The sequence below is a fragment of the Trichomycterus rosablanca genome, chromosome 14 (genome assembly GCF_030014385.1).
Source record: "Trichomycterus rosablanca isolate fTriRos1 chromosome 14, fTriRos1.hap1, whole genome shotgun sequence".
In the NCBI taxonomy this organism is placed as follows: domain Eukaryota; kingdom Metazoa; phylum Chordata; class Actinopteri; order Siluriformes; family Trichomycteridae; genus Trichomycterus; species Trichomycterus rosablanca.
This window is the reverse complement of record NC_086001.1, coordinates 21,466,353-21,479,650: the sequence shown is the minus strand read 5'-3', so window position 1 is coordinate 21,479,650 and position 13,298 is coordinate 21,466,353. Positions and strand designations below refer to the sequence as shown.

General features: G+C 37.6%; 1 protein-coding gene and 1 non-coding gene across 2 annotated transcripts in view; one reads left to right on the top strand and one right to left on the bottom strand.

The window, feature by feature from the left end:
• LOC134326199 (zinc finger protein 850-like) overlaps positions 1-11,594 on the bottom strand; it is a gene marked incomplete at its 5' end in the record, with an annotated part of 94,905 nt that extends 83,311 nt beyond the window's left edge. Inside the window, one exon of the mRNA XM_063008390.1 lies at positions 9,810-11,594. Coding sequence (XP_062864460.1) covers positions 9,810-11,594 — 1,785 coding nt within the window. The remainder of the gene's footprint in view (positions 1-9,809) is intronic.
• trnai-aau (transfer RNA isoleucine (anticodon AAU)) lies at positions 2,805-2,878 on the top strand. Its single transcript has one exon. It is a non-coding gene; the product is annotated as a tRNA-Ile (tRNA).
• Positions 11,595-13,298: the final 1,704 nt, after the last annotated feature.

Here is a 13,298-nt window from a genome sequence, read left to right as displayed (position 1 = left end):
AACTCTTCTTGTAGAGAAGCTGATTGTTCTGTATGATGAACCACCGCCTGCAGAGATCAAACACATCGTATATATATAATATTGAGTGTATATATATAATATTGAGTGTATAAATATAATATTGTGTATATATAATATTCATAATTATATATATTCCTAATATATATATATATATATAGAGAGAGAGAATTCCTAATATATACTCTAAGCATCAGTGTACAGACCCTTTCCAGGTTTTAAACACACTCCTGGTCCTCTTTATCAGAAACCCCTCCATCAGGAGCACTTCCTCGGCCCCCGTGCCGCCCCCGTGACTCGGGTCGCCCCCGGAGGACGCCCGGGGAGGCGCCCCGCAACACAGCACACGCAGAAACCTCTGTCTCAGAGAAGCAGCCATCGTAAATGAGGAGAAAATCAAAATGCTGCTCCTGAAGAGCACAGGTCCACATTGTGATGTCACAGCGTTCCGAGGGAGCAGAGTGAATTTACCTTTACCATATATGGGCATGACTGAATTCATGTGACTGCACATATACTGACTTGATTTCCACTGTGGGACGGCTTCTGGAGGGTCCTGGGTTCGATTACCGGGTGACATTTGCATGTTCTCCCCATGTCCTGGGGGTAACAGGGTACCCTAGGTATAAGTGTGTGTGACACACTCTGGTACTGACACACCCCCACACCATGACACACCCCCATACCATGACACACCCTGGTACTGGTAATGACACACCCTCATACCATGACACACCCTGGTACTGGTACTGACACACCCCATACCATGACACACCCTGGTACTGACACACCCCCATACCATGACACACCCCGGTACTGACACACCCCCATACCATGACACACCCTGGTACTGACACACCCCCATACCATGACAGACCCTGGTACTGGTACTGACACACCCCCATACCATGACACACCCTGGTACTGACACACCCCCATACCATGACACACCCTGGTACTGGTACTGACACACCCCATACCATGACACACCCTGGTACTGGTACTGACACACCCCATACCATGACACACCCTGGTACTGACACACCCCCATACCATGACACACCCTGGTACTGACACACCCTCATACCATGACACACCCTGGTACTGACACACCCCCATACCATGACACACCCTGGTACTGGTACTGACACACCCCCATACCATGACACACCCTGGTACTGACACACCCCCATACCAAGACACACCCTGGTACTGACACACCCCCATACCATGACACACCCTTGTACTGACACACCCCCATACCATGACACACCCTGGTACTGACACACCCCCATACCATGACAGACCCTCATACATGTGTATGATGTGTGATTGTGTACTAATGTGTGTGTATTACATGTGTGTATAAGGTTTGTGTATAAGGTGTGTGTATTACGTGTGTATAAAGTGTGTGTGTATAAGATGTGTGTATAAGACATGTGTATAAGGTGTGTGTGTGTATAAGGTGTGTGTTTAAGACGTGTGTATAAGGTGTGTGTGTGTGTGTGTGTGTGTGTGTGTGATTCAGTGCTTTCTGCACCATGGCCAACATTAAGGTTCATAACATCGTGGTCTTCATGCAGTAAGTTTATTTGGGGTAATTAGGGTTGAGGGGTAATTGGCTGTGGGGTAGTTGAGGCGGAGGGGGTATTTAGGTCGAGAGGGTATTTGACCTGATGTGTTTGTTTTCTACAGGACCTCAGTGAAAACATTGTACGTGGTGCGCAGTGCTCAGAACACCCTGGAAGCGTATCACTACATCGACTGCGGCACCAACTCCTCCGTACGCCACCCCGCCCGAGCTGCACGGCACTGACCTGCCCCTCACCAGCCCGAGCGCCAGGGCTTCTACGCTCGTTCCGTAAAGTCGCTGTTTAATACAAATAAATAAAATATATAAGCACTGCAGGACAGATCAGCTGCATTCATCTTCCGCTCTATCAGAACTGCCACCACCATGCTTCACAGTAGGTGTGGCATTAGCCGGGTGCCTGGTCTCCTCCATACGTGACTCGTTTCTTCTGGTCTGAGAGACCTCGAGGTGCATTTTGGCCCGTCTCTCCTCGATGGCTCAGATAGGCCGTAGGGGTGGCAGATGCCTGGTCTTCTCCAGAGAGTCCACTAGGTGCCTTTTGGTCGTGCTGCCTGGATGGTCGATCTTCTGGAAGGTTCTCACGTCTCCACCAGGATACGCTGGACTTCTTCCATTTATGGATGTTGGTAGTCCGTACCGTTGCCAAGATCTATGCCTCCGAGGTCTGTAGATGATTCCTTTGACCTCATGGCCACTGTGGACTGTGGGACCTCATATAAGCAGGTGTCCAATCAATGGTGTTTTTGTTTTTTGTAGTATTTTTAGGTACAAAGTCTCACCCAGAAAAAAAAAACCAGGGTCACGTTATTGTCACTTTTACTGCGCATCTAAACCCTGTTTTACGGTAATACAGTTGTGAAGCGTTAAAGAGGGTAAATCATCTCTTTACAGTTTAATATACAAAACAGTTCAACGGGGAAGAAATATTAACAGTAGCTCAACTTCCTAAAATCCAGAATCTACACCAACAAATCCTAAAACCTGGACCTGAGTCATATCTGGTCCAGTCACTGGTTGGCAGCATTAAACTCAGTCAAGAACATAGTATATAGTATTAGTATTATATATAGTTTCTGCAGATCTTCACTGAAAGTGTGCAGAACCTCAAATGTTTTTTGTGCTGCCATGCAGCTGGTTGAATGGAGTTAGTGTAGAATTATGTACAAAGATCTAAAGAGACAAAAGATGAACTGGCCGGTTAGCTCAGTTGGTTAGAGCGTGGTGCTAATAACGCCAAGGTCGCGGGTTCGATCCCCGTACTGGCCACACCTACTTTAATGATTATAGGTGGCATGGTTAAGAGAAAGTCAGGTGAGCATGTGCTGTGTATCTGGACTTTCTAACCTGAGTAATTTAATCACTGAAAGTAAGAATACCACCCTGTTCTTCTGCCATCTTTAATTATGGCTTCATTTCACCTAATGAACGTGGCATGACCTTTATAAATGCTTACAATCAATTTTGTTAATGGCAAAAATAAATAAATAAAAATAGAACTGCTGTGTAATTTAGTGAATTCTTGCACTGCACATGGCAGAAGACTAAAATAAATTGAGACCGTGTAGAATAAAAGTATTAGGAAAGTATGAGGTTAAAAGCATCAACTTTTATTTATTCTTAAAAGAAAAATACATGAACCTCAGTCATCTCACACGAAGATCTGTTCTGCTCAACAACAGTAAAGCTCTCCATCGTTTCTGTGTGGCAGCTCCATAACTGAAGGGCTGTCAGTGTAGAATCAGGTATGTGGGTATATGCCCTGTCCTTGGAAGTCGGCCAGTTAGCTAAGTTGATTAGAGTGTGGTGCTAATGACGCCAAGGTCGCGGGTTTGATCCCCGTACGGGCCACACCCACTCTTGGACTTAACCTAACAAACAAGTGATCCTTCTCTAACTAGCAGGTCCTATTGACCTGGGCTTCAAACATTGTCATTCTGGTAGGACAATAAAAGCGATATACTACTTTTTATTCAATGTATTTAACTACATAGTGTTGTACAACATTACATGTGTACTTAATACTTTTGTATTTTAATACTTGCAAATTTGAATACTTGCATACTTTAATACTTGCTTACTATAATACTATAGATTAATTTAATTTTATCTGTAATGCTAGTGATGGGCCAAACTATCCTTAGGAAGGTAGACATATCTAGCTTTGGGGTTGTTGAGGCTAAATATTCATGATTGTTGTAATGTTGCTACACAGTCACATTAGAAATCCCTTTTAAAACTAATGTTTGATATTGCAGGGTCTGATGAAGACACTAAAAATCTTATCCGGTGGAGAGTGGCCAACCAGGTCCTCTTCACCGGAAAACAGAATGCAGCGGTTCGAGGGTTTGAGTAAGTAACTGTTTGTTTGACGTAACACAAAATTTGTGTTACATCTTATGCATAATATTAATTACAAAGGGTGGTATAAAGACAAGTTTTAGTATTTAAGTTTTGCTAACTTTTTCAAAGCATTAAAAACTTTTAATGACTAAACTTTTTTTGAAGTAGTGTATGCTATATACATTAATAACTGTTATGTGCATTATATTGTAGAGCCTTTGTGTTGGAGAACCAATGACTGCCACTTATGTGAAGAAGAAGTGGGAAAACCTTAAACAAAAAAACTAAGTAAGCTTCATTTGTTGGTAAGATCTTCAGTAAAAATATCAGAAAAGATTTGTAATACAAGTAAAGGTCCTTGTACTGTGTTTATGAATCTTGTAGGAACTTAAGTGTCCACCTACTGGGGTAAGTACAGAGGGTGGTGAAGCAACAGCAGCATCCTGGAAATGGTATGCGGATATGGATGAGGCAATAGGTGGGAGACCATCAATTATCCCAGTGACCCTTATTTCCTCAACTGGCCAGGATGCTGCTGAAGCTTCAAAAAAAGATTTAGTTGCGTATCTGAGGGAGATGGAAGAAAGGGAAAATGAGAGGGAGATAGAAGCAGCAGAGAACGAGGAGAGAAGATGGAGAGAGGCTGAGGAGAGGGAGGAAAGAAGAGAAAGGGAAAGAATAGAACGAGAGGAGAAGAGAGAGCAAGAGGCGCATCAGAGAGAGGAAAAGCGAGAGCGTGCTGTGCTGTGGTGCTGAGACAGCTGCAGCCAGATGCTTTCTTGCATCTTCACCTGATGTAATGTCATTAATTACAGGCTCTGGTTGGTCAACATGCACCTCTGTTAATTGTGGCTCAATGATGTCTCCATGAGTGATACAGAGGTTGTGGAGCACCGCACATCATGCAACAACCTCCGGGGCGAAGACAGGGCTCACCTCAAGGGCTTTAAAGAAAATGGAACGCCATCTTGTCTTCATCATTACAAAAACCCTTTCCACCACATTCCTGGCCTTGGACAGTTTGCTGTTAAAACGAGCCTGTACAGGGTTCTGCACAGGCTCTCGATAGGGGGTCAGGAGCCGGATGGGTGTATTAATGCAGGGATAACCCCCATCCCCAATAATGTATCGTCCTGCAGGTGGGTATTATCCCTCTTTATACACAGGGCTGTTCTTTAGTACCCTTGCATCATGAACCGACCCAGGGTAACCAACAAAAATGTCTCTGAACTTCCCCTGGTGGTCACAGATGGCTTGAAGTTGAATTGAGTGGAACAGCTTCCTGTTTAGGTAGCACTGTGCATTGGCAGAAGGGGGTTTTATACGAATGTGGCACCCATCAATAGCACCAACTGTCACTTTAAAACATTCGGGTCCGGCCAAGTGGGCAAACCCAGCTCCTACACACTCTAGTTCATCACCAGTTGGTAGGGTGATGATCCTCCTGACGAGCCCTCTGACAGCCCTACTCATTCTGTGTACAATGTCGTGCACAGACGATTTGGGTATGGCGAAGGCTCATGAGACAACACGATAAGATGCTGCATGTGCCAGCCAATAGAGGAACACCAACACTTCAATGTCCCTGCTCCACCCATGATCAGCTTCAGTTTTTAATGCAGCGGTGAGTGAGGTGATGGTCTCCCGGGAGAGACGAAGATCAGCCCTAAGGTCTGCACCACTAAAATACAGCTGCAAGATAGGCACAGCTGTGTTCAGGTTGCAGTACGATCTCGGGTTCACATGCTGTAAAATAAATGTACATAGTTTAGTTGTTGTTCTTACTGGTTTTGCATTGTTTTACTTATTATTATTATCATTATTATTATTGTTATTATAATTGTTTTTATATTACCTATCTAAAATAAAATCAATGTGTGTCGAACTTCAATCTTCACTCATAAGCTATTATTCTTTTTGTCCTTTTTCGAAGTTATTCTACTGTAATTATTAATGTGTCAGATCTATCATTTTGTCATGTTTTTTTATTGTATTAGTCTAATCATGGTAATGGAGTATACTGTTGCTAAAAAGGTTAGTAGTACTTACATTATTTCTGAGGTAAAAAATCAATAATTTTCTTAGTTCTCTTCTGCGATTTACTGCTCTCTGCCTTCTCAGTGTGGAGTCGGGATACATGACTATGGATTAATCGGTAAGTGGCGCAAAAAGACAAGATAAATACCCAAAATATTAGCGAGTGGCGCTTGAAATGAGCATGCGGTCTGGTGATATTACGTCATCACGTCCTCACGTCATCACTTGACGTTGGTAAGATGGCGGACGTAGTACGTACGGGTGTTGTGTGTATACTGCGTACTTACGTACTGAAAGTACGTACTTCTTTACCAGCCGAGTAGTGTATACTTCCTCCAATCTAGTACGTACTCAGTAAGTATGCGATTCCGGACGCAGCTATGGTTTGTTTATGGTCCACCGTAAAAAAAAATTCCGACGTTAAAACATTAGTTCCGCGCTTCATTTCAGTCAGACACGCCCACCCATGTCATGCCTCTGCGCCCCCCAGGGGGGGCGCGCCCCACACTTTGAGAAACGCTGATGTAAAGTGTCTATTCTAGAGTACTAGTAAGTGTTCTTCATGAATGTAAGGGTGGTATTTAATAACAGTTTGATTCGCTTATTTTATTGTACATAGAAATATGGTGGGCCAGATGTAGCCTAGTGGTTAAGGTACTGGACCAGTGATCAGAGGGTTGCTCTGCCCCACCACTGCCAGGTTACTGCTGTTGGGCCCTTGAGCAAGGCCCTTAACCCTCAATTGCTGTATACTGTAATGTAAGTCGCTTTGGATAAAGGTGTCTGCTAAATGCTGAAAATGTAAATGTAATGTAAGTGTGTTAACACAACCACACAGACACTTTACATAAGTTTGCCATCCGATTACTCAAAATTCCTACAGTGAAATTCTCTCAAAATCAACACATGCGCACTACAGTAAGTGTTCATTATGGTTGTAGGGGTGCAATTTGATAACAATTTGATTTGCTAATTTTATTGGTCTTCTAAAAGTGGTCTGTACACAATCGAATAGACACTTTACATATGTTTACCCTCCCATTACTCCAAATTCTCTAAGTAAAGTTGTCTTAAAATTACAACATTAGTACTAGAGTAGGTGTTCTTTATGGTCATAGTTGTAGCATTTAATAATAATTCGATTGTCTTTTTTTATTGATTTTTAAATAGTGGTCTTAAAAACAACCAAAATGACACCACATAAGGTTGGCATCTGATTACTTAAAAATTCTACAGTAAAAATGTGTTAAAATCCCAAGATAAGTACTAAATTATTTGTTCTTCATGATGAAAGGGGTGGCATTTAATAACAATTAGATTTATTGTCTTTATTGATCTGCAAAAAGCAATCTAAAAACAAATTTACACAAGTTTAGCATCCTATTATTTCAAATTCCTACAGTAAAATTGTCCCAAAATCACACAAAGGGTGTGTTCGAAATTTCATTTTTATTGGTCTTCAAAATGTGGTCTAAACACAACAGAATAGACATTTTACACATGTTTACCATCCTATTATTTTAAATTCCTTCAGTAAAATTGTCCCAAACTCACAACATTAGTACTAGAATAAGTGTTTTTTTTATAAATGTATGGGTGGCACTTGATAACAATTTCATTTGCTAATTTTATTAGACTTTTAAATGTGGTCTAAACACAACCGAATTGACATTTTACATACGTTTGAGATCCTATCAGAACAAATTCACACAGTAAAAACATCTGAAATGTATTTCATTAATAACAGAAGCAATGCTCTTCTTTAATGTAGTGGATTTTGTGCATCAGAATACAGTAGATTATGTTTATTAATCTGTAAACAGCTTTACAACAATCTGAACTACATAAAATAACAATACACAGTAATGTACAGAAGTGTGGAAATGTATAAACTCACCTGCGTTCATCAACTTCAATTATCAACAAAACTACAAACACAGACACGGAACAGATCCACACTCGAACAGAACAGGTTATACCGGTACGTTACATAACAATCACATGATGGGTACCATCCCAACATAACTTGAGAGCACACCTTAAGTGAAATAATTCTAAACTAGGACTTACGTTAACATCCCCAACTTGCTCTCATGTTACATGCATCACATATTTCAACGTTACATTCCAAAAATAAACTCTTGCAAAAATAAACTTTTGTAACTTCACCTTTGTTTTGTTAATTAACCTTTAATACAACCCCAATTCCAATGTTGGGACATTGTGTAAAACATAAATAAAAACAGAATATGATGATTTGCAAATCCTTTTCAACCCATATTCAATTGAATACACTACAAAGACAAGATAGTTAATGTTCAAATAGATAAACTTTATTGTTTTTTGCAAATATTCACTCATTTTGAATTTGATGCCTGCAACACGTTCCAAAGAAGTTGGGACAGGGGCTTGTTTACCACTGTTACATCTCCTTTCTATAGTGGCCGAGAAGTGCAAACGAATTAACATTTCAGAAAACAAAATTACAAAAAAAACAAAAAACAAATTTACAAGTGCTTGGGTACCCAGTGTTTGTAAATTTGTTTTGGCATATGTAAAAGTGTTTCAGCACTTCGGAATATGTAGTTTTGTTTTCTAAAATGTTCATTTGTTTTGCACTTCTCGGCCGCTGATTTCTGACGGAAAGGGTAGGGACAATACACCGGAAGTGCGTGTTGCTTACCTGCTGTCAATCAAACTGTTTGTCAGCGGTAAAGTGAACAGAGTTTGTGATGGTGACGATAAACAAGGTTTTGTCTAGTTTGTGGAAATCATTTTATCCAGTTGACCCGCTATTGTTTTTCTTGTGGAAAGTTATTAGATTGTTTGTGCAGACGTTTAGACGTGGCGTGTGCATCTCTATCTACTGTCCGCTCTTCTAAACATCTAAGGAATTCCCACAAGGAAAACAAAAGCGAAATAATGAAAGTAATTAACACAAAATAAACAAAACATTGTTTATTAGGGACGGAACATCTGATACCGAGGCTTTAAAGCTTGTTTCACTTTTGTAACACTGGACTCAGTGTATCGGAGCTTATATTAAACCAGATTGTACGGGACTGATTTAAAGCTTTGGTGCTGTGTTTTATCTCACTCACTATATAAGAGACAATCAAACCAGGGTTACCCACCGTCCTGTAAAATACAGAATCCTTCTTTATTTGGAGACTAAACGCCGCGTTCTGTATTGAACTGATAAAGGACGCACTTTGTTCTGTATTTTATCAGTGGGAGACGGGTGATGTGTATGAAACAGAAGGAAACTGCTGCTATGGGAATTAGAAAGCGTTTGGTTACTATATTACATATATAGTATATATATTATATTGACAGCAGGTAAGCAACACGCACTTCCGGTGTATTGTCCCTACCCTTTCCGTCAGAAATCAGCGGCCGAGAGGTGCAAAACAAATTAACATTTTACGAAACAAAATTACAAGTGCCGAAAACAAAATGTGCTGAAACACTTTTACATATGCCAAAACAAATTTACGAACACTGGGCACCCAAGCACTTGTAAATTTGTTTTCGTTGTAAATTTGTTTTTGTTTTTTTTGTAATTTTGTTTTCTAACATGTTAATTTGTTTTGCACTTCTCGGCCACCATACTCTACCCACCATTCACTCCACTTTAGATAATCACATTATTTAATTTAATTTAATTAATAGTTTAACCTAAAGATTTATACTTTTATTATTACTATTTACTTATTAATGTTTATTGTGTAAATAATTACCTATTAATTACACAGTATAATTCATTCATGCTAAACATTTCTCCCCAACACTGTGAGCATCATTTCTGTAAAATGTGAATGCGCTTGTGTTTTTTGAGATTACTCTGTATATTAAAACTCTTTCCACACTGTGAGCACTGATATGGTTTCTTTCCAGTGTGAATGCGCTGGTGTATTTTAAGCTCACTCTTTGTATTAAAACTCTTTCCACACTGTGAGCACTGATAAGGTTTCTCTCCAGTGTGAATGCGCTTGTGTTTTTTGAGATAACTCTGTTGAATAAAACTCTTTCCACACTGTGAGCACTGATACGGTTTCTCTCCAGTGTGAATGTGCTGGTGTCTTTTAAGTTTACTCTGTGTAATAAAACTCTTTCCACACTGTGAGCACTGATATGGTTTATCTCCACTGTGAATGCGCTGGTGTCTTTTCAGATCACTCTGTCCATTAAAACTCTTTCCACACTGTGAGCACTGATACGGTTTCTCTCCAGTGTGAATGCGTTGGTGTCTTTTGAGATCACTCTGTTCAATAAAACTCTTTCCACACTGTGAGCACTGATACGGTTTCTCTCCACTGTGCATGCACTGGTGTATTTTGAGATGACTCTTTGTATTAAAACTCTTTCCACACTGTGAGCACTGATATGGTTTCTCTCCAGTGTGAATGCGCTGGTGTTTTTTAAAATTACTCTGTTGATTAAAACTCTTTCCACACTGTGAGCACTGACACGGTTTCTCTCCAGTGTGAATGTGCTGGTGTCTTTTCATATTACTCTGTCCAATAAAACTCTTTCCACACTGTGAGCACTGATACGGTTTCACTCCAGTGTGAATGTGCTGGTGTCTTTTCAGATCACTCTGATGATTAAAACTCTTTCCACACTGTGAGCACTGATATGGTTTCTCTCCAGTGTGAATGCGCTGGTGTATTTTGAGATTAGCCTGTTGGTTAAAACTCTTCTCACACTGTGAGCACTGATATGGTTTCACTGCAGTGTGAATGCGCTGGTGTTTTTTTAGAGAACGTGCATGATTAAAACTCTTTCCACATTGTGAGCACTGATACGGTTTCTCTCCAGTGTGAATGCGTTGGTGTCTTTTGAGATCACTCTGTTCAATAAAACTCTTTCCACACTGTGAGCACTGATACGGTTTCTCTCCACTGTGCATGCACTGGTGTATTTTGAGATGACTCTTTGTATTAAAACTCTTTCCACACTGTGAGCACTGATATGGTTTCTCTCCAGTGTGAATGCGCTGGTGTTTTTTAAAATTACTCTGTTGATTAAAACTCTTTCCACACTGTGAGCACTGACACGGTTTCTCTCCAGTGTGAATGTGCTGGTGTCTTTTCATATTACTCTGTCCAATAAAACTCTTTCCACACTGTGAGCACTGATACGGTTTCACTCCAGTGTGAATGTGCTGGTGTCTTTTCAGATCACTCTGATGATTAAAACTCTTTCCACACTGTGAGCACTGATATGGTTTCTCTCCAGTGTGAATGCGCTGGTGTATTTTGAGATTAGCCTGTTGGTTAAAACTCTTCTCACACTGTGAGCACTGATATGGTTTCACTGCAGTGTGAATGCGCTGGTGTTTTTTTAGAGAACTTGCATGATTAAAACTCTTTCCACATTGTGAGCACTGATACGGTTTCTCTCCAGTGTGAATGCGCTGGTGTTTTTTGAAATTACTCTGTTGATTAAAACTTTTTCCACACTGTGAGCACTGATACAGTTTCTCTCCAGTGTGAATGCGCTGGTGTTTTTTGAAATTACTCTGTTGATTAAAACTTTTTCCACACTGTGAGCACTGATATGGTTTCTCTCCAGTGTGAATGCGCTGGTGTATTTTGAGCTTACTCTTTGTATTAAAACTCTTACCACACTGTGAGCACTGATACGGTTTCTCTCCAGTGTGAATGCGCTGGTGTATTTTGAGAGCACTCTGGTATTTGAAGCTCTTATCACACTGTGAGCAGACGTTTCCTTCTTCCTGTGTGGGACTGAGAGAGGTGTTAATGCTGACAGTACCAGAAGATGTTTGCTGATTACTGGAGCTTCTGGTGGGCGTCAGATCCTCATGTTCAGTCTTAATCTTCACCAGAGTCTCATATTTATCATGGTTGCAGCTCTTGATGTGATTGTGGAGCTGATTTTGGGTTGTAGAGGAACGTGGACACGAGGAGCAGAATAAATCCTTGTTCAGTTCTGAAGCAGAAAATAATCAAATACATTTATAACATCATAAATAATCAAATACATTTATAACATTATAAATAATCAGATACATTTATAACATTATAAAAAAATCAAATACATTTATAACATTATAAATAATCAAATACATTTATAACATTATAAATAATAAATACATTTATAACATTATAAATAATCAGATACATTTATAACATTATAAAAAATCAAATACATTTATAACATTATAATCAAATACATTTATAACATTATAAATAATCAAATACAATTATAACATTATAAATAATAAATACATTTATAACATTATAAATAATCAAAAACATTTATAACATTATAAATAATAAATACATTCATAACATTATAAATAATCAAACACATTTATAACATTATAAATAATCAAATACATTTATAACATTATAAATAATCAAATACATTTATAACATTATAAATAATCAAATACATTTATAACATAAATAATCAAATACATTTATAACATTATAAATAATAAATACATTTATAACATTATAAATAATCAAATACATTCATAACATTATAAATAATAAATACATTTATAACATTATAAATAATCAAATACATTTATAACATTATAAATAATAAATACATTTATTACATTATAAATAATCAAATACATTTATAACATTATAAATAATCAAATACATTTATAACATTATAAATAATAAATACATTTATAACATTATAAATAATAAATACATTTATTACATTATAAATAATCAAATACATTTATAACATTAAAAATAATCAAACACATTTATAACATTATAAATAATCATATACATTTATAACATTATAAATAATAAATACATTTTTAATATTATAAATAATCAAATACATTTATAACATTATAAATAATCAAATACATGTATAACATTATAAATAATCAAATACATTTATAACATTATAAATAATCAAATACATTTATAACATTATAAATAATAAATACATTTATTACATTATAAATAATCAAATACATTTATAACATTAAAAATAATCAAACACATTTATAACATTATAAATAATCATATACATTTATAACATTATAATTAATAAATACATTTTTAATATTATAAATAATCAAATACATTTATAACAATATAAATAATCAAATACATTTATAACATTATAAATAATAAATACATTTATAACATTATAAATAATAAATACATTTATTACATTATAAATAATCAAATACATTTATAACATTAAAAATAATCAAACACATTTATAACATTATAAATAATCATATACATTTATAACATTATAAATAATAAATACATTTTTAATATTATAAATAATCAAATACATGTAT